Source organism: Numida meleagris, chromosome 6 (genome assembly GCF_002078875.1).
Source record: "Numida meleagris isolate 19003 breed g44 Domestic line chromosome 6, NumMel1.0, whole genome shotgun sequence".
Classification (NCBI taxonomy): Eukaryota; Metazoa; Chordata; class Aves; order Galliformes; family Numididae; genus Numida; species Numida meleagris.
This window is the reverse complement of record NC_034414.1, coordinates 8941799-8968441: the sequence shown is the minus strand read 5'-3', so window position 1 is coordinate 8968441 and position 26643 is coordinate 8941799. Positions and strand designations below refer to the sequence as shown.

Here is a 26643-nt window from a genome sequence, read left to right as displayed (position 1 = left end):
GAAGAAAAACATCAGTGTGTGTTTATGCTGAGACACATTTAAGCTACCTCACTAATATCACACCTCTGAGTTCAAGAACTTCAGACTCACAATGACATTTAATCATACCAGCTGCATCACGGAACTGCATTGAGATACTTCCATTTCCAGGCTTCTGTGGTATTTAAGCTAAGAGGGTCCTCAAGCTTGAAAGACTACGATATTTCTTTCAAGGTAACTTTATTGCACGATCCATACACAAATTGTAATATACTGAAACATCCTCAGCTATTAATACAATCTACAATGCTTAAATTACAATTTCACTTGAAATCTGTAAGAAATCTTCACTTTCGTACAAGAAATGTCAATTCTAATGCCCCCCCACCGAAAGTTATTCATAGTGATTCCCATTTTAAGGTCTAGCTCCTGGAACCCATTGCCATGCCCCTGCCACTGGGACTCCCTTCCCAAAACTGTTTGCTAAATGTAATATTTCACACTAGGGAACACCGCCTGTACCAAATTACTAAGTGTTCAGTGTTACTGTATCTACTGTCCCATATCACGTACAGTACATTTTACAAGGCACACATTACCTACATCACAACAATGTGACTTCTAAGCAACTTAATTAAAAAAGCTGTACAGAATACAAAGTTCACTTTTCACTAATTTTTGTATTGTTTTATATTGTATTTGCAAGTGTCATTATGCTACAATTAATCTGTTTGCATTAATTACAAAATTACATTTTAATAAGTTCATGTAAGTTCTCAGCAGAAAGTTAACTTATAAAATCTCAGTTCAGAAGTATAATTTTCAAAACACTTGAAAAATAAAGTTAGCTTGAAGCAGATTTAGGTGCTTTTTCTGTTTCAGCAATATAAAAAACAGCTTAAAAATTCAAATGTTATTTTCAAGTTCTGAATATGGATTAATGCAAGCTCAAAAAGCAAACTGGAACCAAACTGGTGTGTGATTAAGAATATTTGCAAATATTTTAGAGGAAAATCCCTGACCATTATTAATTTTCAGCCCAACCAAGCAGTCCATACATTTTCTGAAGAATACCCCGTTGACACTGAAGGATTAACAAAGGGAAAAAATAACTCTAAGCTATATACATTCATAAACTAATTTTTAAACAGTTAAACAGAGATTTACACATTTTGCTGTCTTGGCTTTTAGGTGATACACACAATAAGAGTGCTTCGCTTATCTGTCTAAATGGCATATGATAAATTTGACAACTGTGTCACAAGCCAAGCTCAAATGGGTGCTATAATCTGTTAACAAGAAATAAAATAGAGAAATTCCCAAGATTTGGTCACTGACATGATAAAATTATTTTGTAGCAGCCAATTAAAAAAAATAACCTAAATATGCATATCTATGTGTGCACATGCCTTTTAGTTGAGAACTATTCCCTGACAAAAGACTTTAGTCTTACAGCATTGTCAAATTTAAGCAAGTATTGCAATTAAGGATCCAGTCTTAAAGTAAGCAACATTTACGCTGATATGCCCTAAAATGATACACTGGAATATTACTCACTCAACAGCCTCTAGATAAAAGAGTAGTCTTTGTTAATATCAAAAATATATATATTCATTCTCTACAACAGCAGTTGGTTTCCACAACATTATGGAAGCCAAAAGGCTTCTGAATACTTATGATACCAATCTGTTTTAGAGTATCTCAGCTCAGCTCTTTCAAGATTCAGCTCTGCTAGACAAATAACTGCTGTGCTCTAGTTGTGATATCCATTTCCACACGTCTATCTCAATGTAAGTCATGTAATGTAACATAACTATTATCAAAGTGGAAGATTCTCTCTGCTACATAAAAGCGTATTGCACTTGTAGATATATAGCACAGCACGTTAGATTATCACCTTGCATTCCTTAGTATTTCTCACTTCACTGCATTGAAACCTCACAGGAAGCAAATAAAACCACAGCACCAGTCTAAACTACAACTTAACTGCTAATTAGAATAAAGTCACTCCTTCCAGGTATGCCTAATGTTTAAAAAAAGTATAGAAAGATCAAAAAATATAGAAAGAAAGTGATTTACTTTTTTAGGATTGTCTGTGAAACTGTTTAATGTTTCCAAGCTAATGAGACCATGCTAAACATCAAATTGAAAAAGAGATTACCTAGTTAGAATAAAGGTAAATGCACAAGTACATTTACACAGATGTCTACAACCTCTAAAACAGATTTTAAATAATACTAAAACTTGTAGCAGATCAAACTGAAATCATCATCTGTAAACACTAAAAGATGTAGTAATTGGCAACTGAAGAATAGGTAGTGCACTGTCTTCAAGTTTCAGCAGTAAAACTTCAAAAAAGTAATAACTAGACCTAACTCATCTTTATTCATATTTGTCACGAATCGAAAAGGGACCGCTTTTAAGGGTAAGTCCTGTGAGGTCAATCCATCTGGTATGGTGCATCTTTTGCAGCAGTACACTGTGATGTTCAAACAGTAGTTAGCAGTTGTAGCTGCGCTATTATAAATAGCTTCATCTAGTAGTCAAAATGTTAATGTCAAAAGTTATTGTTAAAATAACCTTTGAAAACATTTGAAGATTTCACTGAAAGTTCACATTAAGACTGCAAACACATATACTGGCTCGTGTACCATGGGTCTTACAAGTGTAACGTAGATTCACAGTAGCCAAGAAGACTTGAGACAGACTATGGATGAACAACAAGAGGTAAAACCAGACATTCATGACAACAAAAGCTTTAAGTGCTTCTACTATTGTCAGCTTGTTGGTCAGTGTCAGGGCCTGAGAGGCTGGCCCACATCGTCTACCATGTTAAGGATGTAAGAAGCGACATCATCCTCTGTAGGTGCATCTGAAACCACCCAAGAATCACCTGCCCCAGTTACTTGGCGACGGCAGACAGGGCAGCTCCTGTGACGATCACTCCTGTCAGAAAGCCAGAGAAATGAGTATTTTTCATTTATCATCTCTTTCTGACCAAAAAAGCCCCCACTTAAATGAACAACAACAGCAAGTCAACAACAAAACAATCCAACCCAGTGAGAACTTCAATCATCATGCTAATTGGATGAGACCTTCGGTATCCTTCTTTTGTTTCAAAACTTTTTTATGAGGAAGACTGGCCAACACTTCTGAATGCAGCTCTAGTTTTTGAGTAATAAATTTGGTGTCATGTTCTTCAGTTACTCAGGAACAAGTATGCTCAGATTAAACAGAATATATCTAGTCACCTGCCAGAAGGTTTAACTTGAAAATCATAGTCTAAATTAATGCTTCCTATCTTCAGATATTCAGCTGAGGTACTTCAGAAACCAGTCCCCATAAGCTCCCTCTGCAAAGAGAGAGAGGAACCCTTTTCCTGGGTCCGTCAGCCCACTGAAGCTTAGAATGGGCTCCTCAGAGTCCCATCACCTTCCCCCACTAACACAGGTGTCCGAAGCAATTACACCTCTAAGCTGGGAGACTGTTACTTGCCCAAGTTAAGAAGAGATGAACTTCAGAAATTGCATGCTAGAAAGGAATGGTATAACTGGAACTTAGTTCAACTGATGCATCAGCCACAGTAGAACATAATCCGCTCTTTGATGAGATAGTTAAACTAAGCCTCGCAATGCTGATAGATTTTAAATATTTTCCTAGAAAAGACAGATGACTGACTATTCAGAGAACCACTCATTTTTACTGTTTTTTTTTTTTTTTAATGCAAGTATAGTATTACAAAAGTAACTTACTTGATAAGCCTCTAAGAAAGCCACAAAACAAAATTCTTGTATGTTATATGACTTAAATGTAAAATTGTTTGCATTAACTAATCAAAAAAGTCTAACCAAGACAACCCATACCTAATGCTAGACTGCCAGAATACTACCAAACCCCTGTAGGTCTTCTGTATGGCCAGTGGAGAGAGCTGCTCTCCTACAGAAAGCAATTTCTGGTTTCCAACTGATGTGTCAGGCAGATGCAGAAGCTGAAAAGCTGTTTGGTTGAAGAATGAAGCTGAACATATATTGTAAGAGATGTTATACATAAATTTCAAGGTGCTGCTATTAAGAAGAAATATTTTCCTAGAGAAACTCTGATACATTTCAATTAGCAAACTGTGTACCTGTTTCAAATGAAAGCAGAACATATGGAAAAAAATCCCTTTGATAGGTATTCCCCAGTAATAAGACAGTCCAACTTGCCTTCACATTTGCATACTATTGATTTTTTTCTCCAAAAATCAGCTTTTTGAGATGTTGTGAAGCAGAACAGGCCAGTATCAGCATATGCCCTGTTTTCTTTAGTTTCCAATCACGATTACAATGATTTGTAATTAAATGTTAAATTATACGCCAACTAAGGAATCTGTCAGACCAAACTGAAACAAGTCTGATAAACAATGCACACTATAAAATAATAAATAACCTTTAATATGTATTACCATTTATCAATGCACTTCTGGCAGAAACTGTGAGCGCATGGCAAGATCAAATCAACACGTCCATCCATGCAAATGCAACATTCGTCTTCATCTGTCGGCTGCTTAAGCCTGCAGAAGAGAAGGCAGTCGTTTCTATCAGACAATAGATAAGTCTCATGTTTATGCCCTAGTAACAACACTAGTTACTACATTTTGCATCCAAATTACAGAAGGCCTGTACTTATCCTCAATGAAGATATAATTTTTTGGATGGAGCCGTTATGTCATCCCAGCCTATGTCAGCAGACATAGCCTCAAGCTACCAGCAAACAGCAGAAACTGAACTAGATGAAGTTAGAATATGCCATTTATTTTTTTGGTCATGTTGTACTTTTGGTGTTGCAAAGAGTAATGCAAATTCTTTTCCATTTCAACAAGGGAACTGTAAGTTGTAACTGTTACAAAGCACAGGACCAAGCCAAAGAACAGAAACACTGTTTACATTAAAGGCAGGACAGGACAGAATCCGCCTTCCTTTCACAGGCTGTGAGGCTGAAGTATTTCAGAATGAACTTTGTCAGATTTCTGTGTACTGGCTTGTATCCTAGAAAATGTGACAGAAGTACGCATCTTAAGAGGATTCACCACTATAATGCATGTTCACTAATTTCACGTGCCATCAAAATGCCAAGAGAAAAACAGTTCATTGGATAGAAGAGGGTAGTTTTAACTTGCAATACACTACCCACGATTGTTCCTTCAAATTAAGATTCTCTTCCAAGCTGGTTTTCTAGTTAAGCTTCCAGGTGTTCTAGGGACAGAGGGGAGTTCAAAACTTAAACCCCTCACTGGGAGAGACATTTACATTTTATCCATCTGCAAGTTTTTCAAATAACAGATACTGTTATCTCAAATTCACAACACTAGCACCTTGAATATTTGCATCAACAAGACTTCTCAAGTGTGAGAAGGTGCAGAGAATCCTCAGCTTCCACTGACCTAGACACGTAAATATTTCTGCATTTATAGTCAAGTCTGACAGATGGCAGCAGAGGGGCAGCCTGACAAAATGATGTCCCACATGGAAGTGCGAATGAAGCAAAGGTGTGTCACTGAATTCCTCCAGATACAAAAAATGGCATCCACTGACATTCATCAATACTTGCTGAACATTTATGGAGACTGAAAAGTGGATGTGAGAAGAGTAATGTGGTGGGTAGTGTGTTTCAGCAGTGGCGACAGCGACGTAAAAGACAAGCCATGTTCCAGATGGCCATGCACAGCTGCCATACCACAAAATGAATAGCATCTCAATCAGCTTATCAGAGCAAATCAGCTAATGGTGGTGACTGTGTTGAAAATCATTGTTTTTTAGCTGGGAATTTGCTCTATCCAACAGTGTTATTGTGCTCTTTGTAGTTGCCAAGGAAATAAATATGAGGCATTAGTTTCCGAGAGACCAACGTGTAAGAGTGACAAACTAAGGAAATGCTTGTCTCTTCATTATCAGAAGGCATAACGCAATTATGGATATTTTGGAATAGGAAGTGGATGTTCTGCAGAAATAAGGTATTATTCCAGTGGAAGAAGTTAAGATAAGAAGAAGAATGAAACAGATAATATTTCGTATATTTGGTCAGGGACAGCCAGTTCTTGTAGAGCTGAAGAATGTTTGAAGATTAACAGAGTTTAGGCAAACTGGAGGATATCACAGAAAAACAAACAGACATCTTAGGTGTAACATACTTGGTGCTTTAGCCTGTATTTTTCTGAATGACTTGAAAAGCTTGGATAAAGTACAATTGGAAAATACCAGCTCACTAAATTCCAGCATATTGCTATCATATTAGAAAAGCGTGTTCAATTTTTCAGTATTACTACCTCAAAAAAAGAAGATTACAAACACCTTCTCCATCTTAAAAGTCTGAAAATGAAACTAACCCAGGTAAACTTACGTCTATTCACCGACTTCAGTAAAACAGAATTTGTTTTGCATAACCATCTAGTTTGTTGTTATGGTTCGTTTTAAGTAAAAAGCTATTCCTAGATACTCACATAAACCAAAACCATTCATACTTGAGAAAGAGCAGAAAAATACGCTTTCCTCAACACGCTCAAAATTCACTACCTGATTCCAGCATTTTCTTACCTCAGAACAGCTAATAATTAAAGATTATATGTTCCTAAACAAGAGAAAGGGAAAATTAAACAAAAAGAGCACATTCTGCAGTCCCCTGACTGGAAAAAAAAACAGTGGGCTCTATGAATTTAACGAGAACAATGCTGACTCTCTTCTCAATCTAACAGCTAGCATATGACACTCTAAGGAAGGAGAGTTAACAATCTCAGCAACTTTACCTTACTTAGGAATGAGTTAGAATGCTGAACTCATTCAGAAAGTTAAAAGTAAGGTATTGTCAGTTGCAACAGTTCCATACTGGGAAAGGGTGAGAAGCTTCTTGCTGGTAAGTTCAGTTTGAGCTGAAGTTATTGCAGGTGTTGACCTCAGTCTTGTACTTTTCCTCTAGTTAACAAAGCAGGATGTCAACACGTGCGAGACAGTTCACATTTTTCCAGTCTTGCAAGTTAAATTATTACTACAGTTGATGGGTTTCTAGTGACAACAGATGGGAACTTTCTCATGCCAAAATGTAAAAGAGGAAGAGAAAGTTTAAGTGGAACAATAACAAAATCTGTTTAAACAAACACTGTCAAAACCTCTAGATTTGTAGCTGCAGCTGATTCCACTGCCTTCTGTTTCCTTATTCAGGAGGTTCAACATATACCATGCTTATTGTTAAAACTGACCACTAAAATGATTGTTCTGAAAGCTAAGGTATAGTAGCGCCAGCAGAATTTCAACAGAGTACACCGTAGTTATCTTGGTACGAGAGATGTGCTATTAATGTCGGTGAGACAGTCTGCATCTGCCAAGCACTTGCAGTTTTGATCACTGAGGGTCTGTACTTCAGATTTCACACACAACTTCCGCGACATTTATGCTGTAACTGTGGTCAGAATTCTATCAGCATACCTTCCCATCCAAAAGCTGGCCTGACACGATGACACAGATGTCAAACTTTCAGCAGCTTCTTCCGAAGTACCACTTTGTGCAAGAACCCCTGCTGCTTGACTGGTGATGTCTTTATAAAGTTGAACAAACTGATACAAGTTCAAGATTCTTGAAGCTTCCACGATGCCACTTGTTTTATTTATCTTAAGAAATAAGAATTGTTTCCTGTTACATATCAGATTTTTATTGGAAATTGCTCAAAATTCTTTTTATGCACTGCAATTCTCATGATAGTAGTCACCTAAATTGCAGTCTACTTTGGTGAGAATTAACATCTGCAAACACAGCTCTTCTCTGTTTTCTCATGAAGAATATTGCAGTTAGGACTGCATTTCTAGGAGAAGACAATTATGTTCACTGCTCAATTGGATTAAGGTGTAAGCAAGAAGTGACCTAATGCCTAAAAACTGTGTTAACCTTAGAACAAGAATAGAATAATCAGTCATTTCACATTTCAGCTTAAAATAACCTGCAACGGTGGCTGCCTTAATGAAAACTAAGGGCAAACAAAATTGCAAGCTTTTGGTTTCAAACAAAGTTTGAGAGTTGGCTTGGCTGTAACTGCACATTAACGGTGCTCAGTGGCTTAGGATCGTCTAAGGATGTTACCTGATAGGATACAGAGGGGAAAAATCTCCTTATTAGAAAGAGGAACCTTAGTAAGTTTTGTCATGGTCTTCAAACTAATAGTTCAATATTTATACGATAAACTATAGGTTAGTTTTGTAAGGAGTCGAGATACATACAGTTAAACTAGCTCAGCTAACACTGTTTGAAACTGCTGGCTAACTTCATCCATTGTGGAACCAAATGGTTCCATTTGTTGTACTATTTGATTTCCAGGTATCATAGATTGGTTTGAGTTAGAAGATAATCTTTAAAGATCATCTAATCCATCATCACCCGACTCATCTCACAATTCATACAAATTTGTAATTAACAGGCTGTAAGTGCACCACGGAAGGATAACACTCCTTTAAACTTAGTCATGAAAATGTTTTTGTTAACCTGTTTTTCACAGAAATGTAGATTTTAGACTCGATTTATCTCAAATTATATCCTTGAATACATTGCCTGTCTCAAAGTATATTAAAAGAAATCTAACAGGTGTTGGATTTTACCAGTCCTCAAACACCTACATACAACCCCCACAACCAAATTAAAATCATCAGTAATCTTACTTTAGTACAGATTATCCGAACGATCACCTTCCAGAAAGCAGAAGAATCAGAACCAGGCTGCACTTCAAATAACAGATGTTTCTCTTGCCCAGAAGCCAATTTTGCAGTACTGAAATCAAGAAACATCAGTCTAATGTCATGTGCCAGATTTGCAAAGATCAGTAACCTCAGTTACTACAGTATCATTTACTGCTTACCTACGTGCCTTCTGTCCTTGAAGGCACGTTACTAGTACTGCCCAGAGATACGAAATGTAATAGTAACCACCTTAGCCTGTCATTCAACATGAAGTACATCGTTCATTTCACTTTATATTGCACAGTAAATCTCACAAAATGCAAGCATCCTTAACGGACCTTTTAATTTGTATATACTTTAATTGTTTATTGTAGTAATCACACAGTCTTGTTGTCCAGTCTAAAAAAATTACTTCCTTACCATTTACGTAAAAGAAGTATACAATTACTATCATGTGCAGACAAGGTGTACTTTTGTTATCGTATATTAATAATGAAGTAGAAAGCTTCAGGCGACCTTGACTTTTTTTTTTTGTAACGGAACACAGACGTGGTGGTGTATTCCACAAGAATCAGAACAAACTACAGTACTTTCAGGCTGAAGTAAACACTGCCAAGAAATAAAAAACTTGAACAAGAATGGTATTTTGGAGTTAATTACACTGAAATACACTTAGATTTTCTGATGAAACATAAGGAAACATTCTTCAGAAGCAGTCTACCCAGAAGACAGTTATCTGTTCTCGAAAGTGCAAAAGTCATTCAAAAAAGCACGACGCTGTACAAGACAATTTCTAAACTGAATACAAACTCACATTGTATTAAACAGCAAATTCTGACAAAACCCACATGCTACAAAACTCCTTTTCAGCATGTACTTCTTCAACTCAGCTCATTTTATACCATAAACACTGAGTGAGTGAAAACAACAACTCTGCTTTTCTGTTCTTTTTACTGGCAACATAATAGTCAAACAAAATGCAAAAAAAGCAAATGTTACTTATGCAGCCTTTTGTTTGGGATTATTTTGGTCACTGGTTTCAAACAGTATAAGGCACATCTCATCTTTAATAAGGAACTGCACTGCATGCCCAGAGATGTGGAAGAAACGGTCACAGACAGCTCTGTCTCAGGTTCTGCCTTCCTAGTGTTGCTGTACTGGTTCTTTGTAGGGCTCATATTGCTACTTCCTACTGCAAATGACGGGCAGAGAGGAAGCAGCCTGGCATCTTTCGTTAGTTGCTGGAGGGTGGGAGCACAAGGGTGATAGGTGACACTAAAAAAAGATACGCTAAATATTTACTTCTTAGGATCTTCTAAGAGAGAAGCAACACCAGCTGGAATAAAAGTGACTTTAAGGAGGAGAAAGGACTTGGGCTAAGTGCAACTATAACCTTTATGAAAGCTTTCAGATCCAAAGGAATATCTGAAAACCAGCTAGCTAGTTCCGGCTTAGCCAGCACAGAGAAATATATTACATACAAGTTCTTTAGAAAACTTGGAAAAAAGGAAACAAATTAACACTTACACATCATTAAGTTCAGCTACTCTTCCCAGAAACTCTTCATAGGTTAGGAAACCACTTTCTTGAACCAAAGAAGCATGCTTTGCGACTTTTTCTGGCAACTTGTTCAATACAGTTTGTGTCTGGCTTGAAATCTGTTGACCCATAGTGAAGTTCTTCAACTCAGTTCCATGGAAAGTTCTCATTCACTTGTAAAGCGTCTGCTAAAAAGATTTTAGAGGGTTACCTCCAAGTGTTCTGTGGCTGGCTGCTCGCTTCTTTCTTTTAGTATAAGAGTTTAATTACATCTTCACTAGACTATTCTACAGTAACACAACTTAAACAAGAATCAAATCAGAAACCAAGCCAAATAGGAGGAACTAGAGTGTGGCATTACAACTTGTGAAATACATATATATAGTCCTTCTCATACAGCATTCCTTGTATTCAACAGACATCCCTTTGTGCAGATTTTTCAGTGACTCCAACATGCACATATAAATACATCCAATGAAAATCTCAAGATTAGGATGGCAACTTTCACTTTCACTATTGTTAAAAAAAGTACTGGTGAAAAAGACTCCACTTTAGGATGCATTACTATGCAGATGTGTTCAAACGTCTCCAATTTCAGCCTATCTCACCGTCTCTTCTCACTTGCATCTTTTTCCCCAGCAGTCTTCCCTACCCCTTCTGGTTCTGGAAGCTTTTATCTGCTTTGGCCGCTTATTCACTCTTGCTAAACATTAAGTGAGACTAACATTAAGATTTCTCTTTGCTCTATGCCTTGAAGTGGTAAAGGCATCCTCTTCGTTCTGTCTGCGCGGCTTGGTGCTTGTGACGCAAGCCGTTAGCTTCATGCCTTCACAGAGCTTCTACAGACAGAGGCCTACAGCGGCAAACTGACTGCAGAATAACATCAACTTTAAATACCGAATAATCTGACGCCGGCCGTGCTGCAGACCCCACAGGAGGAGCATTACAGAGGGACAGAACCTGACCCCAGGTGCCTAACGCCGCACAGCAGCACAGAGCCCTCAGGCAAACGGCCGCGCTCGCGCCGGGCCGCGCGCACCGACCCGCCCGCGTCGCTCCGGGCGCTTGGGGCGAGGCCCGCCCCCGCCTCTCTCCAGAGGCGGCGGGGCCCAGCCGCTCGCGGCGCCCACCCCAGCGGCTCCCCAGTCCCGCCCCGCCCCCGCGCTCCCACCCCCCCTTCCCCCCGGGCTACGCACTACATCCTCACCCCAGCAGCCCGGCATCCTGCTCGCCGCCGCCCGACGGCACCGCGGCGGGCCGCACTCCGCGGCCGGCACTCCGCGCAGGCGCAGCGGTTCCCGGCGCGCCTCCGTGACGCCACGCTGCCGCCGCTGGGCGGAAGGGGGCGCGAGGCCGGGGAGCGCGCTGCTCCGCGCGGTGGGCGTGGGAGCGGGGTCGGCGCTGCTGACCCCGTGACCGGTAAAACCGACAAAACGAGAGGCGGGCGTAAGCGAGGAGGCGCTTAGAGAGAGAAAGCGCAGAACGTCCCGTCGGTCAGCTGCGTGCTGACGCTTCAAGTTGGTAACGGCATTAGAACTTCTGTCCGTAATTCGAAGAGGAGAAAAGGAGCAGCGCTTCCCCTTCCTGCCCACTTGAGTCGCCCAGAGGCGCGCACTTCCCGCGCCGCGGCAGCCCGTTCTCCGGGCGGGGTCGGGCCTGGGAACCCGCGGCGCTTCCTGCGGAGCGAGCGGCCCTGCGGCCGGAGGTCAGCGAACATCTGCGGCCGCGTGCGGGAAGCAGGACAGGGCCGCTGCCAGCTGACGGAGCGCCCGCGGGGTGCGATGAAACACCTGCACGGCAGCGCTCCAGGGGAACGCCGGCTCTGCGATGCTGAGAGCGGTTGAAAAGGGCAGGACGCTCGACCAGAGTCAGAAACATGACAAAGAATTTGTCTTAAGTTTCTCGCGGTACCAGCTGAGGGTTTGGGCTTTTGGACATCTTGTCCGGAAGTTAAATAAATGTTTGCCGTTTGCTCTGTAGTGGTACATGCATTGCAATTCCATTAAACTGTGAGCAAGAACATGTTATGCTAATTCAAACATAATGGAGCTGTACTCATTCTGTACAGACAATATCAAATACAGTACTTACTGATTGCTGTTTGTACCTGGCTTTTATTGCTGACAGGACAGTGTAACGGCTTCATTTTTGCCTTCGTGATGTTGTCGTAAATTAAGTGCGAGTGGAAGCAGGTTCCTTGCTGCTGTGACTGGGCCCCAAGGCAGGGTGTGTGCACGGCAGTGTTGCTGCATTCATTCAGCTGTGCCTGAGCCGTGCTCCAGGAGGGCTGTAAACCAGTACCCGGAGGACGAAGCAATCCCTGCACGCTGCCAGGCATCAGTGTGCGGGTCAGGATGAACGCTGTCTGGGTTTTGAAGCTAAAAGAGATGCTTATACAGATGGGCAATATCTTGCTCTATTGACAGATGTAGATTTAAAATAAAAACAATGGCAACAGCAAAAATCAATGATTACCACTTGCTGAGGAGGAAAAGAGAAGCCAGTAATTTCTAATCTCTAAAAAAAATGGAAAAGACAGATGATAAAGGCAACTGTAATATGTCACAAAAAAGTCCAGAATTACCTTGATTCCACTAGCACTGCCTGTGTGTTTAAGCCTATTTACATTTGTGACACCTTCATGACAATTGATGGCTGTGGCTTTTCCAAATGCCATTATTCCTGCTTGCTACTCACTGCTCACACGGCATAGCGTGCTTTCGTTAGATGGCAAGCAGAGATTCATTGCGTTCCTGCAGCACTTGGCAAGGAGAGGAACTACTTAACTGAGCGAGGAGGGCTGTATCTAGTGCTTTCCCCTCTTCTCTGTTGCAAATGTTCTTTGCTGAAATTCTGTGGATGGGCATTTTAAATTAGCAGTTTGTAGAGCTATGCGGAATCACAGTCCTTCTGCAGAAGTGGCAGGCTGTGTATCAACACAGCCCAGACTCCAGAAGCCATGAAATGTCTCTACGCTATCAAAAACCAAAAACGAGCAACGGGTGACTTGTCTAAATGGGCTATTAGCAACACCCTATAACTCACTATCTAGTGGAATATATAACAACTGGGCAAACGCTAAATTTCTGTGAATCAGAAACATGAAATGTCATAGCCAGATATTCTACACTGTAGAAAACAGCATGTACATGTACACGAGCAGTTCAAATATCTGATGCAAAAGAATGATGCAGATTTTAATAAATAAAACAGTAAATTACACGATGAAAATATTTAAGAAAGTTATTCAAGGATGCTGATGAAGATCAGCCTCTTTGTACCCTTCTTTTGGTATTTGAATGACTGTGGGCCAATCTTGATTTTTTTACTTATAAACAGAGTTATTCTGTTTGTAAACAGACTTTTTAAAAACAGTGTGTAACTACTTAATGGAGATAAGCTAACATACATGATGAAGAGCTACAGCATTGTTTTATTTTAGACATTAAGTTAGCAGAGATCATCCATACAAATAGAAGAAAGTTTTTCATTACACATCAATCTGAATTTCGTGCAAATAGTCACACACTGCGTGTCATTAACAGCAAATTTTGATGTACTTCTTTATTAAGAAAAAATGAACTGTGATATAAATAGAACATCCATATTAAGTAAGTAAGATACCATATTCTTTTGCAAGAGCATTTATAGCTGAAGATGTAGTTATTTTAAAAAAAGTTTTCACGTGTTAAGACAGAGAAAAAACTCATGAGTATTTACAGTCACCCACGTTTAAAAGCATTGCTAAGTTGCGTGCTTTGTTTTATATATTTCTAAAAAGAACTGTATGTTCCTCCTCTTAAACTTCTGCTGACCTTAAACTTCCGCTTCTAGACATTTTACTGTGTTTTCAGGCTTGGCTTTGGCCTCTTCTACCTTTTTTCCGTTATTCTTTGTTTCCTTCTCAAGTGTATACTCATTTGACACAGCCTCCTTGAGAGCTGTAGTTTCAGCCACTTCTTTTTTCTGATTCTTGTTTGAAAATGGGAAGGATTTCTTATACCTTTAAATAAAAAGAAAGGATATTAAAGCAGAAGCAGTGATGTTAGTTTAGTATTGTATTTGTTGAATGATACTACCAAGTATCTAGAATTTGCTTTCTCTGCTATACTCAAGGCAAAGGTCCCACAGAGAATAGCGGCAGGTGGGATCACTGTAATTTTAAAAGCAATGTGCCTTTTAAAGAAATATTTTCTGCTTTCTTTTTGCTTTATACAGACTGTACATGTTCAGGATTTGTGTTACATAATAATAATGCAAACTGGGCTAGAATGTTAGAAATGCACACAACTCTTTGATCTCTAATGATCCTCTGTGTTGAAGATCTGTGTAAATGACTCAAAGGAGGTAAACAATTATTTTTTTCTGACGGAGAATAAGTGTTGTTCCCTTGAGTCTGACATAGAAAGAAATAAAATAAAGCTGCATAAATGGCCTTCATATAAGCAGCTGCACACTTCAGTGTTGCCGTTTTGGCAGACAGCAACACTCCATTAATCAGCATGACTGATTAATCAAAAATAGGTAATATTGGTCTGATTTCTCTTCTATAAAGAGGAGTAGCGACAGCAACAACAAAAAATATCTGCAGAACAACAGAGCCGAACATTTAATTCTTTATGTTACAATTATGTCATTATCATTACAGCTCTGCTCTTTAGCTATAGATATGAAATATTCACTGCCTGTACTCTAGGAGTTAACTCAGTCTAAGAGAAAAGATAGAAAATCCTTACTTTTTGATATAGCAGACTGCTAGAAGAACTGAAATAATGAAGAAGATGATTGCCAGTACAAGGAGTGCAGTGGGGATACCTAGAAATAAAAGGGAGGTAAACACAAAGTTTTTATATGTCTTTACTTAGGACTTTCTAAAGGTTTATGAACATAAATCCAGATTCTTCTAAAAACAACCTAGTGTAAGAGGTATGTACACATAGACTCACAGGAGAGATTTTTTTTTAAGAACCTGCAGAGAAAATACGTTTTTGTAGTTAACAATCCTTTCATTTAATATGTTTTTCCATATTCTTAGTTTATTTTCCAGTTTCTGTTTGTTAGGATTAGTTTTTCACACCTTGTATCTGGAAAACTAGTCACTATTTTGCTTACAACTTTCTTGGCTTCTTTTATTTTTAAGATCTGGTTGGGTTTTCAATTATTCTGAGCACATGGTGCTATGCTAGGACTGTCTCAGAAATGTATTTGCCCCGAATCACATTAACCACAATGAATTTCCACCATTTCATACTTAAATATTACCAAAAAGAATAAAATCATAAGATCTTAAAAATTATGTTAAAAAAATCCCTTTTTGATAAGCTTTGCTTTGTGACATTTTATACTACTTCGAGGTTCAGCTGTGTAAAAAAGAATGTGGGAGTAGCAAAAAAAACAGCAGTAAGCAGTTTTACTACTAACATCTATATAACTAACGAGCTGTCCTGGTTAAAGAACATGGCCTTTACCTCCAAAGACAATACTGTCATTCCTAAATGCAGCAGGGTAAGTGGAGTACTCCTCTGGCATTTTTGTCGTAGTCCCCTCTGTTGGTAATATAGTTTCAGTTATACATATCATCCTAAATTTCACGTTCTTCAGGGTTTGTTCTGGTTTGGTTTCAGTGGGCACTGCTGTGGTGTTCCCAGTTAAATCTGAACTTGAATATGCAGTCAAGTCTGTTGGCACACTTGATGATGGTAGTATGGTTGTAGCTGGATCTGGTTTACATGAATTAATTTGTACATCTGTAGTAGGGAAAGAAATACATAAGAGTTATGCACATTTATGGAGACTGTTGTCCAGCCATTCCCTTCTGGAGCTCATTTGCTTATTCAGAAAAGCATTGTCCAAATCAGGCGTGCTTTTTTCAAACAAGTAGCTAAAACCATTATCGGGCACTTTTAACCATTACTTATATAATCAAACACTTTCGATGTAATGCTCATTTTATAATTGCATATCAATGATGATTCCTTCTTAAAAGTACTTATAGTAAGAGTCCATATAAAAAAATAAATAAATAACCCGGCCTCCTGCAGAGCAGAAAGCTTAACTGCAGATCCAAGTTTCAAAGTATTCACGTTATATAGCATGCTGCAAAATAAATGCTATTATTTTTATGTTCAAAACATACACATGCATTGTTGACATTTTTGACAGTAATTTGATTTCCTAGGAGCAACAGTAGTCCACAAAACTTCCACATAGATCAGGCACCAGCGCAAGATGAAAAATGAGACAGTTCTACAAACACACACCAGGCATATTCTGAGATTAAGTCATTTAAATGACATTAATGTTTTCTATATAAAAATGCAGGTGCAAGCGGACTTCTATATGTAAATGCAAAATCTGACTACTGAACAGGCTTGTGTGAAAATTCTTCTTTTCTAGTGAAGGTCTATATTCTGAAGAGCTATAAAGATTTTGCTAAACAAGCAGTTTGCAACATAAATAACAAGGGAAATGATGTGTGTACTGTTCTCCAAATGAATCCCCGTGGGAAGTCTGATGACACAGTTACATTCACAGAATAAAAAGCTAAATGACAGAGGCTTTTTAGTTTGTCCACTACAGTTTCCAAAAGATTTTTATTGTTGCAGCCACAAGCATTTTAGGTGAGAAATATCTAGAACAGGTGGCATTTTGGCTATTAAGATGAAGAAATGCAGAATCATCACAATGTTAAATATTTTTTATTTTCTAACCACTTAGTGAACTTTCTTATTGGAATTACTTGCTACCTCTTTAACGTTACCTGCTTACCAAAGATTTCTGATGCAAAACGACACATATTTCATACAGTGAAGTACCATATTGCACTGGAACGGAAGAAGTAATAGTACCAGTAGGAGCAGCTTCTTTTAAAGCATGTTGCCAGAGTACTAATTCACCTACACACTCATTGAGAATAGCTGAGAACTGCAGAGAACAACTGCGTTAGCCCACTTAAGTCATTTTTAACTTGGCAGTTTAGATGGTAAGAAAATTTTGATTATGCTTTCTCTCTGCAGTGCTTTCTTATCAGCATTCTTTGTAATCCAACAGTTTAAACCTGTTCCTCCTTGTCCTATTGCCCCATCTTGTTTATAAGCCCCCTTTAAAAACTGAAAGGCTGCAACGAGGTCTCTCCAGAGGCTTCTCCCTCAATCTTTCTTGATAGGAGAGGTGCTCCAGCCCTCTGATCATCTTCATGGCCTTCTCTGTACCCACTCCAACAGCTCCATGTTTTTCTTGTACTGGGGCCCCCAGACCTGGACACGGTACTCCACGAGGCAGGGGAAAGCAGAGTGGGGCAATCATCTCCCTCTCCTTGCTGCCACCCCTCTTTTGATGCAGCCCAGGATATTGTTGGCCTTCTGTCCTGCATGTGCACACTGCTGGCTCATGTTGAGCTTTTCATCCATCAGAACCTTGAGGTCATTCTCTGTGGGGCTGCTCTCATTGAGTTCTTCTCCCAGCCTGTATATATATCCAGGAATGCCCTGACCTAAGTGCAGCACTATGCACCTGGCCTTGTTGAACCCCATGCAGTTCACATGGGCCCACTTTCCAAGCCTGTTCTGATCCCTTTGAATGGCATCCTTTCCTTCTGTAGCACCAGCTGCACCACTCAATTTGGTGTCATCTGCAAACTTGCTGAGGATACCCTCACTTCCACTGTCTAGGTCGTTGATAGAAGTGTTGAAGAACACCAGTTTCAAGACAGACTCCTGGGGGACACCACAGGAAATCGGCACAGTTAGTCTTCTTATCACTGTATGGACATACCTTGCAAAGCCATCTTTCTCCTGGTCTTTCCAACCCTTGTTGACACATCTTTCCTGAACTTTTTCAGAATTTTGTATGTAAACCTTTGATCTTGTTGTCTAAAACTCACTGGCAAGGTCAAGGCACTAATTAGAAATAATTTGACCATATACAGGATCAATGATTTACTGGGATAGTGACATAATAATCACGAGTATGGAACACTAGCAAGAACACAAAACCTCCAGTTAAATGCTTCTTTTCAGTAGATAAGGTAGAAGTAACTAAGAAACAATACTAATCTGTTCTGCAGTCAAGATCTAATTTACATCAAGACCCAAGTTCTACTTCTGTTTCTTTGATCTAGGAACAGATAGTCAAGCAGAAGAGGAAGGACGGGTCTTTTCTCAAACAGGATGATTCAAATTAAGTGCTACAAAAGAAGCTGTTTCATTTTACTGATAATAGACTGGAAATTGTGTTGACTTTATGATCTCTCAAATAACTCACGATTTAATTTAATGGATACGTTTCCTTTTTTTCAAAAAAAGAATCAGCCTTTCCTGAAGAACCCCTCTCTTGGTCTTTGCCAAAAAATGCATATATGCATACATGCACCCTGGTTGCAGATTCATTTTACCATCTTTCAAGTCAACATGCCTAAATAATCAAAACCAATTAAATATATTGTGTTGACACGGCAAAAGCAACTTTTCCAATAAGAACTTCCATAGCAACACCAACTTATTTTTTGCATTAATGGAATTGAATTTCTGTATTGCTTGGAAACGTGTTGTTGTTGTTGTTGTTGTTGTTTTTAACCTTGCAGAGCTAGATAAAGGTTGACAACATTTAAGAGTGGAGGAAAGAGTCATCAAATGATAAGAACTCACTTGTTATGATATTTTTCATGCAGATATTAAAAAAAGAAATCAAACCCAAACAAAAGAAATGTAATTCTCATGCTTAGATACCTGAAGAATTGAAGCAGTAAACCATAAATTTAGAAGCTTGATTAGCACGCCAGTTCACTAGTCCAACATTGCCCCGACCACATTTCTCGTTGGATGTTATACGAGGAATGGCAACCAATCCATCTTTTATCCATCCAGAACTACAATAAAAGCATAAGTCTTTTTACAATTAGATTTGTCCCCAGCTTCACATTAGGTTAAGGGGTTTATTGAAGGTAAAGAGGAACTAGTGGATGTCATATACCTGCATGTTTCAAAGCCATGTTTCAAAGCCTTCTCAACCTGTTCTTTACTTGCCAGTTGTAGATTCAGTCGATTGCACACATTACTTGCTTCTGAAAAATTCACTTTCTGCTCAAAATAAAGTCCTACACCTGTGATCCTGCAAGGTGAAAGCATGGAACCTGTAATTTAGACATAGATATTCAAAGTTAATATTTGAATACTAACAGTTATCCTCCACGTGAAATTTAAGATCATGTTCAAACATGTTGCATATTAAAAGTTTCTAGCTTGAGGATGGCAAAAAACTGATTTCTAGAAAAATAACTACTTTACAATAAAACATTTTCTCAAAATAATAGTCTAGATTTTCAGAAGTTTTGACATGTATTGAATTAAATGTAAATGCAGTTGGCATTTGAATTGTTACCTGATGAGTTTCGGGGTTTTTTCCTTTTTAAAAAATGAAAAAGATGAAACTAACAGTTACACTAAAGCAGTGGACTGGATTCTGTCAGAACACCCTTCCTAATAGAAAGATTTTATAATAGTTTCTCAGTTCTCTTAAACTTGTCTTTCTTTACTATGAGGGCAGCTCTGAAAGAGATGCCTCTTGTTTTACTATGTTGCCCACAGTGTCAGAGATGGATGTTGGTGGTGTGGAAGTAGCTGAACCTTCCCACCAGTATTCTGTAGCATGTTGTTGCTGTGTGGCAGATGGCAGCAGAGGGGCAGTCTGACAAAATGGCATCTGACTTGGAAGTGTGGATGAAGCAAAGGCGCCACTGAATTCTTCCATATAAAGTAAATTGCACCCATTGACATTCATCAGTGCTTGCTAAACATTTATGGAGGATAAACAGTGCATGTGAGCTCAGTGATGTGGTGGGTAGCGCATTTCAGCAGCTGCAATGGCAAGTCACCGCCACTGGTGCAGATTTTTATGAGCGCAACATGCAGGCTCTCGTTCACCACTGGTGAAAATGCACAACTAATGGTGGTGACTACATTGAAAAAGGGTATTTTGTAGCTGAGAATTTTCTCTATCCGGTAGTGGTATTATGCTCTTTGTGTGTGTTGTAGTTTCCACGGAAAGAAGTAGGGGGCATTTTCATTACTTTCAACCTATGTTGTTTGGCGTGATTTTTTTTTTTTTTTTCCTTCCAGGTACTGTCAACTATTGAATTTGCTGAGTAGTAGGCAGGAACCATGGCAACTACTTCAGGGAAGACATAGGTTAGGTGTGATTACACCTGCCCTACATTTTTAGCCTGTATTAAGGATGTAGGACAGAACTCAGGACTTTCACAGATAAGGGGAAAAGATGTGCTCTTCTGTCTAGATATTTCCCAGAAGCATATGGCAAAAAAAAATTCCTTTTTTTTTTTTCTTTTTTTGAGTTCCATACAGTAATTGCCATATTAAATGAAAAGGAATAGCCTGTAAGAAGTGATTTCGAAATAAATACATGTTTCTGAGGAAGAAAATTCCCATATCTTGTGAAAATAAAATCAAGGGAAAACACAACCAAATGCAATTAGATTAACTGGGTACTCTGGACACACTTTTTTTTTTCTTGGTATTGGTTTAAGCCTGCAACAATTTCAAGATTTCATTGCAAACACTTCAGGTAACCAGCTCCCACAGGTGATACTTCCTTGCTGGATGTTCTTTCCAGGCTCTGTACACCCACCAGGTACGTATACTAATGAAAACTTCATAAAATCAGTGTATCAGTCAATAGGCAGTCCACACTCAAGGGAAAAATGAGACAACACCAGCTGATCCATCATTATCATTTCTTAGCAGCAGAGGTTAAATTGAATTTTTTGAATGAAATGGTAGAACTAGCACCATGAGAAGAGGTTAAGAAGATGTCTAAACTTGTGTGGAAGACATAAACAAAGGCAGGCTTTCCACTCTTGCTTCCACTGAGTGGGGTGCAGTTGGCAATGTTTTCTGGTAAAAGATGCATCTCTGCTGTCTTTATGCTTAGTTTAATGGGATTTATAAGTTGGGTAGAGCAATCGTTGAACATGATGGATTTATCTCAGCATCTGCAGAGCTGTGGCCTCCCATGAGCACTCCCTGGTATAGCACAGACCCAGTCAGACAGCAGGTGGTTCAGCGAATGTGTGAGCAGTCCCCACAGCCAAATCATAGCTACATCAATCCTGGCCAAATATACTGCATGAGAATGCAGAGATCTAAGACCCAGAGACTCACTGTTGCCCATTGAAGATGTGTGTGTCAGATATCAAGGATCTCAAATCTGTTCAAGGAATCCCAGCAAGATAATGATTCATGGTGTCAAATTTCTTCTGCGTTACCGTCAAACGTCTTCCTGTCCAGTCAGCGTGTGTTCATGAATGTCCCCTTGTATGTCTTCATCTTGGTCAAGCTTCTAGGTATCAGACAGGTCTTCCAGCATGAAGTTTTCTAGATTCCCATTTGCTAGCAAGGAACTCTTCATTTTCTTGAGAACTTTCATGTTTCCCCTCTTTCTCAGCTGCTGATGCACATCCCACAATTCTTCTTCCATAATTTTCAAGCCTCTATTCCTTCTCCAGGATTTATTCCCAGTTCCTTTCTTCCCTTACTGCCTTTTATGCTCAGATTTCACTCTTGATAGTAGTGCTTAATTAAACAACTATTTTTCCGTTTTTAGATTTGAACTAATATAACTTCAAAAAAAAAGGTTATGATGAGAATGGAAGTTTCTTAGTGACTAACATTACAGATTTCAAAAAAACGTTAAGCAGCTGATTGAATGGAATTTCCTGGAAACTTAGAAAGTTGTCTAGATAGTTGTAAACTGCTATAGTCTTCAGTCATTCAATTACAAGACAAATATTTATAACACGAGAATTGCTTAATGGATATGAAGCACAATAAATATATTAATTCAGTAACAGAAAGCTGAGTCCTAAGCATTTACACAAGTGGTTATAAGATGCGGGCCAAAGTTTTACCTTATAATTTGCTAAGCATTTAAAAACAAAATAGAAAAGTAAAAGGAATGTTTTGGAAAAATTATTGGTTCCAATTTGGATTTAGATTTAATTTAGTTCTACACCATGAAAATGAAATCCAGAAAGGTAAGAGTAACCTCTTCAAGACTTTTCATCACTTAAATCACCTCTGACTTCTGTACTAAAGAAAACTCAGTTTGTACAGCAGACAGACTAATCCTTTAAAAGCACTGGGTTTACAAGTTGCACATAGTTATTGTTTAAGATTTGGTCAATTTAGTTAATCTACTAATAACAGGACATTTTCCTCAGTGTTCGAGTCTTTTATAAGAAATCTGTTTCACTGAGAGAGGTGGGAAAGACTAGACAGAAAAATCTCACAATAGGACAAACTTGTTACAGGACAGGAAGAAAATAATTTGTGTAGAGTGTGGGTATTGGCTTATTGTGCGTTAATTCTCTTCTTGCTTTTTGGTGAAGCTGTTTCTCTCTCTTTGCCTTTCCCTGAGCCCTCACTCTGATTTATTAGAGTTTACTTGGGCTGCTGACATCAGGGAGCAGCGAGAGTGAAGCTGCTCCACATTAAAAGGTGAGCAGGGAGCAGGGCGTGACTGCAGCACGAGCATGACAGTGCCTCACAGATAGGGCACAGTCCCACAGCACCCAAGCAGGGCCACACTGTGACAGGTCTGTGGCATCCTCTTTGCACTGGCAGAGCGCAAGACAGCGTGTCAGATGCGGGAATCATGAAGAAAGTCCATTTGGGAACAGAAAGAGAAAGACCCTACCTATAACACATGCCTGAAGTCTATCCTGGGCAGAAGGCCAGCTACGGTGCACGGTCCCATCAGTGAAGCCCAGCCAGTAAGTCAGTAGAGGAGTGGGCAGGTCCGGGCACAAGCATACTACAACACAACTCCAAGGCACATAGGAATCAGCTCTGAGCTTAACTTGAATTCTCGGGCCAATGAGCAGACAGTGCATGAGCAATTACCCTAAGTGAGGCTTAGAGGGGACCTAAAGAGGTCCTAACATCCCTAAGGCATAGTCTTAAGACTCAAGGTATTTCCCCTGCAAAAACTAGTCAGTGATTGGGATCTGTAGAAGAGTCTACTGTTGTCAATCATGTGGAATTTCAACAGGACTTGAGCTGAGCATCTGATTCACTCAAGTCCGGGTTTCCTTCAGAAGACTTTCAGTAGATAAGAAAATCAGTTCTCTGCAACAATGATGATTGTTCTTTAACATAGGTAGAGCAAGCGTTTACTCCTTGCAAACTATAGTGAAATGACTGGATACGTTTTCTATCCTAAGACAGTCTAGTAGGTATTGGGTTAGGAGGCCTCCAAGTTTCACTAACTTAAAGAAGAAAGGGGTATTATATGACTGATTCAAAAAGTAGAGACATGTAATAACATTTGAGGGAAGTGAGTTATCTAAGAACTGTAAGATACAGTTGAAGTTGGCAATTCCCTACACTAATTTTTCAAATAGCTAGTTTATATAAAATAGGAAATTTGCATTATATTAACCAGAAACAAGTGTTCCTGTTCTGGAGATGAACCCCAAGATCCTTGTGCAATTTCTTTCAATTTTGCAAAAAAAAAGAGATTATCAGGATATCGCCAAAGCAGAGCAAATAACTGTGTTAATGATAGCATTTTATCACAGACACAAAGAACTGATTTCATATGGATTTTGCTCTCTGAGGATTGCACAAAACTATTTGCTATGGTATATTAAAATGGTCTATTAAATAACATAAAGTCGCATTTCAGTAGTTCTAAAAATTCTAAGTGGATTATCATAATTTTGGAACAAGCAATTCTGTAGCATTTAAACATCACTTGAGCTTATCAAATAATTAGATAACAATGAAAGACTTCCCCTATGCTATTTTTCATTGCACTGTCCTATGAAAATCCTGTTGTTTCCTATGCTAGCAAGCCCGTTTACACACATTCTCTTTCCCCCGTTTTGTTTGCAAATCTACTTATTTTCTTAAAGTAATTTACTGTTCAACTACAATATTTTAAAAACTGGAACTTTACATACCTGTTATAAAGTAATTTTGAGCCATGAATGTCATAACCCAGACTGATAACATCGCTGAGGTAACTCCAAAATAAGTTGTCATTGTCACGAACTCAGAAAATTGAAAAATTTGTGGTGATTTGTCTTCTGTGCTGAGAAGAATTAAGATATTGTATACTGTTAGACCACCCCCAAGATTGCCTTTCAGATGACTTTTTGTAAGCAACTTCTGCTGTCACTGCACTGCTTCGTAGAAATGGCAAATGCGTCGACTGCCCCACTCAAAGGCGAGGTCACTGACTGGAAATCCCTAATCACCCTTTACACTTTCTTTCACATAGGGCTTGCTGGAAAATTTAACTACTGCTGACTCAGAAAACACAGCTGAGGAAGGGAGATAAGGCTGTGAAATTGCTAAGTCAGTAAACACTCTGAAATAAATTTTTCTTTTGCTGTTTTTTCCTGTTTTACTGATTAACAACACATTACTCATATTATCTGTTCATCTGGTAAATAATTGTCTATTAAATCACAGCAAGGCAGGCAGTCATACAGAGAAACAAAATCAGGGTTTTTATTTTGGAATTAGAAGGGCACCAGTTATCCACTGTCCTATTTGCCTTGATGTAGTGCTTTTACTTTCATCCTTTGCCTTTCAGTTCCAGCACAAAAACAGGTACCACAATAGGTAATCTGATGTTTTCTTTTGAACAGATTTGGAGATACGCTACCATAAACAGGATTTCTTGTGAGACTACATACAGACAGTGATGGGAACCAATCCCTTCCTTACTGTCTTTTGTGAGCTTTGAATAAACTGATACCAGCAGACTGATTCAAACCACAGATAATCCTGTCAGCAATAACTTAGAAAACCTTCAGGAAGTCTTAGCAGATGGCATAGGTCCCACCTCTTACAGCACCACATACTGTGGTTATGTATATGCTACAGCATAGACATCTACAGGGCTGAGTGGCAGATGGCTGCTGTGGTTAATGAAATTATGTCTCCGTTACTAACAAATAAATGAAAATCTGGTTTTGTTTCAGCTGTGGTTTGGAACTGAATGTGGGTAAGTCTCCTTGAGATATTAAGACAAACTGATTTCTATTTATACCTTTGTTGTATTATACTTACATGCATCTACATAGCGATGGCAATCTGCAGTACTGCAATCAGACTTTCAACTGAAGTAAGTTCTAAGTGGATTCACTTGCATTCATGATGTAAGAGAAACTACCAGTTATTCTGCTGCTCTCATGGATTAGTAGTCTGTGACTGTAAAATAATATTAAACAAAAGCTTACCATCTCCATAGTCTTGAACTGCTAAATATTTCCTACCATGAAAACTTTTGAAATAAGTTGGATTTCTGAAGAGAGGTATTTTAAAACTGCATGCTAATTGTCTTTTCAGAGTTTACCACCTTGTGCCAATTGTTCTCACTGTGGCAAAGTTCCTTTAGTCAAACTCTGTCCACGTCATTGATGTTTAATTGGATTTTTAGATGGAAAAAATGACATGAACACCTTGGTTAAACTGAACAAAAATATAAGCTCCTTCAACCTAGTTTTTAAGAGCAATAGACAGATTATGAAGAAAAACAGAATGATAAAATGGGACTGAATAGTTTTTAATTGATTTCTTCCTTTTTACATTTCAACTATTCCAAAATTATGAAGAAGATCACTTATCTTAACTGTAACACTAGAAAAGATTTGTAAGTTGTTTATGGGTCTTCACCTTAACCTGTGTGCAAAAAAAGCCCAGCTTCTCACTGAGTATTTTAAAATAGCATTTGACAAAAAAATACAGTAAGCTCTAAGAAAAATCCCATCATCTCATGTCAACATGTTTAGAAATGTTTCAAAAGCTGATGAGGATTTCTAGACAGAAAACTTTTGCTCTGGGGAGAACGGACTTAACTATTCTCTACAATCATTTCTAAAGGACACCTGAAGCCTGAAAAATAGGAACAGAAATAAGAAAAAAAGATGTCTACGTGGAAAATACAAATATCAGGGTCTCTTCACTTGGTAGCAGCTATTTCTTTCAAGATTATCTTTGTCCCACATTTTATCTCCCTGAAGCAGACCATCAGAGATTCAGCAGTGAAGTTTGTGCTCTTTGTGGAAATTGAACATTGTCTCCTTCCCAGTGATGTGGCAGTTCAGCTCTCTACAAAGCCCTTGCTTCTTGGACCTCCCAAGACAACAAGAACACAACTCAAAGAATCCTAACCTTTCACTTAGTCTCCTTTGGTTACAGTCTTCTTTCTCCTCAATGACAAGTAGCCTCTCTGAAGCAGAAGTTAAACTCTCTCCAGGATATTTCAGCATCCTCTCTCATTTTTAGGATATGACAGGGATGACCCTGCTTACAAACATCTTCTCTATTGAAATGGGAGTTTGCTTGCTCTTCTACATCATTTTTCTGAATAACTGAAAGACTAAGAACAAGATCTTTGGCATGTAT

The 26643-nt window shown here is 38.8% G+C and overlaps 2 protein-coding genes across 15 annotated transcripts; both read right to left on the bottom strand.

The window, feature by feature from the left end:
• On the bottom strand, nt 203-13245 carry RNF141 (ring finger protein 141). 10 transcript variants are annotated; one of them, XM_021402889.1, is made up of 6 exons: nt 12321-13245; nt 10202-10401; nt 8657-8765; nt 7437-7618; nt 4424-4531; nt 203-2925 (listed from the first exon to the last, which is right to left on the bottom strand). In XM_021402889.1, the coding sequence occupies exons 2-6, from the start codon at nt 10381-10383 to the stop codon at nt 2775-2777; spliced, it is 732 nt and encodes a 243-aa protein (XP_021258564.1). In that variant the 5' UTR covers nt 10384-10401; nt 12321-13245; the 3' UTR covers nt 203-2774. The 10 variants fall into 10 exon arrangements, with proteins under 10 accessions (XP_021258564.1, XP_021258568.1, XP_021258559.1 ...); XM_021402893.1 differs by having other exon boundaries at nt 10202-10398; XM_021402884.1 differs by lacking the exon at nt 12321-13245 and adding an exon at nt 11421-11709.
• LYVE1 (lymphatic vessel endothelial hyaluronan receptor 1) lies at nt 13385-26609 on the bottom strand. Of its 5 annotated transcripts, none has more exons than XM_021402879.1 (9): nt 26410-26609; nt 25306-25446; nt 24189-24319; nt 22922-23038; nt 19184-19343; nt 18940-19079; nt 15682-15960; nt 14950-15028; nt 13385-14216 (listed from the first exon to the last, which is right to left on the bottom strand). In XM_021402879.1, exons 3-9 carry the CDS (start codon nt 24268-24270, stop codon nt 14030-14032), a joined length of 1044 nt encoding a protein of 347 aa, XP_021258554.1. In that variant the 5' UTR covers nt 24271-24319; nt 25306-25446; nt 26410-26609; the 3' UTR covers nt 13385-14029. The 5 variants fall into 5 exon arrangements, with proteins under 5 accessions (XP_021258554.1, XP_021258555.1, XP_021258557.1 ...); XM_021402880.1 differs by having other exon boundaries at nt 24189-24314; XM_021402882.1 differs by lacking the exon at nt 22922-23038.

Excerpts from the sequence above, each read along its gene's own strand:
- RNF141 (XM_021402889.1), bottom strand. The coding sequence starts at position 10,383 with ATGAGAACTTTCCATGGAACTGAGTTGAAGAACTTCACTATGGGTCAA. Across the intron at positions 7,619-8,656 it reads TTCGGATAATCTGTACTAAA|ATAAATAAAACAAGTGGCAT; the intron begins GTAAGATTACTG and ends TTATTTCTTAAG. Across the intron at positions 2,926-4,423 it reads CAGAAGTGCATTGATAAATG|GAGTGATCGTCACAGGAGCT; the intron begins GTAATACATATT and ends GCTTTCTGACAG.
- LYVE1 (XM_021402879.1), bottom strand. The coding sequence starts at position 24,270 with ATGACAACTTATTTTGGAGTTACCTCAGCGATGTTATCAGTCTGGGTT. Across the intron at positions 23,039-24,188 it reads TCAAAATTACTTTATAACAG|TATGCTTGTGCCCGGACCTG; the intron begins GTATGTAAAGTT and ends GTTGTGTTGTAG. Across the intron at positions 15,029-15,681 it reads TGACAGTATTGTCTTTGGAG|GTATCCCCACTGCACTCCTT; the intron begins GTAAAGGCCATG and ends TTTTATTTCTAG.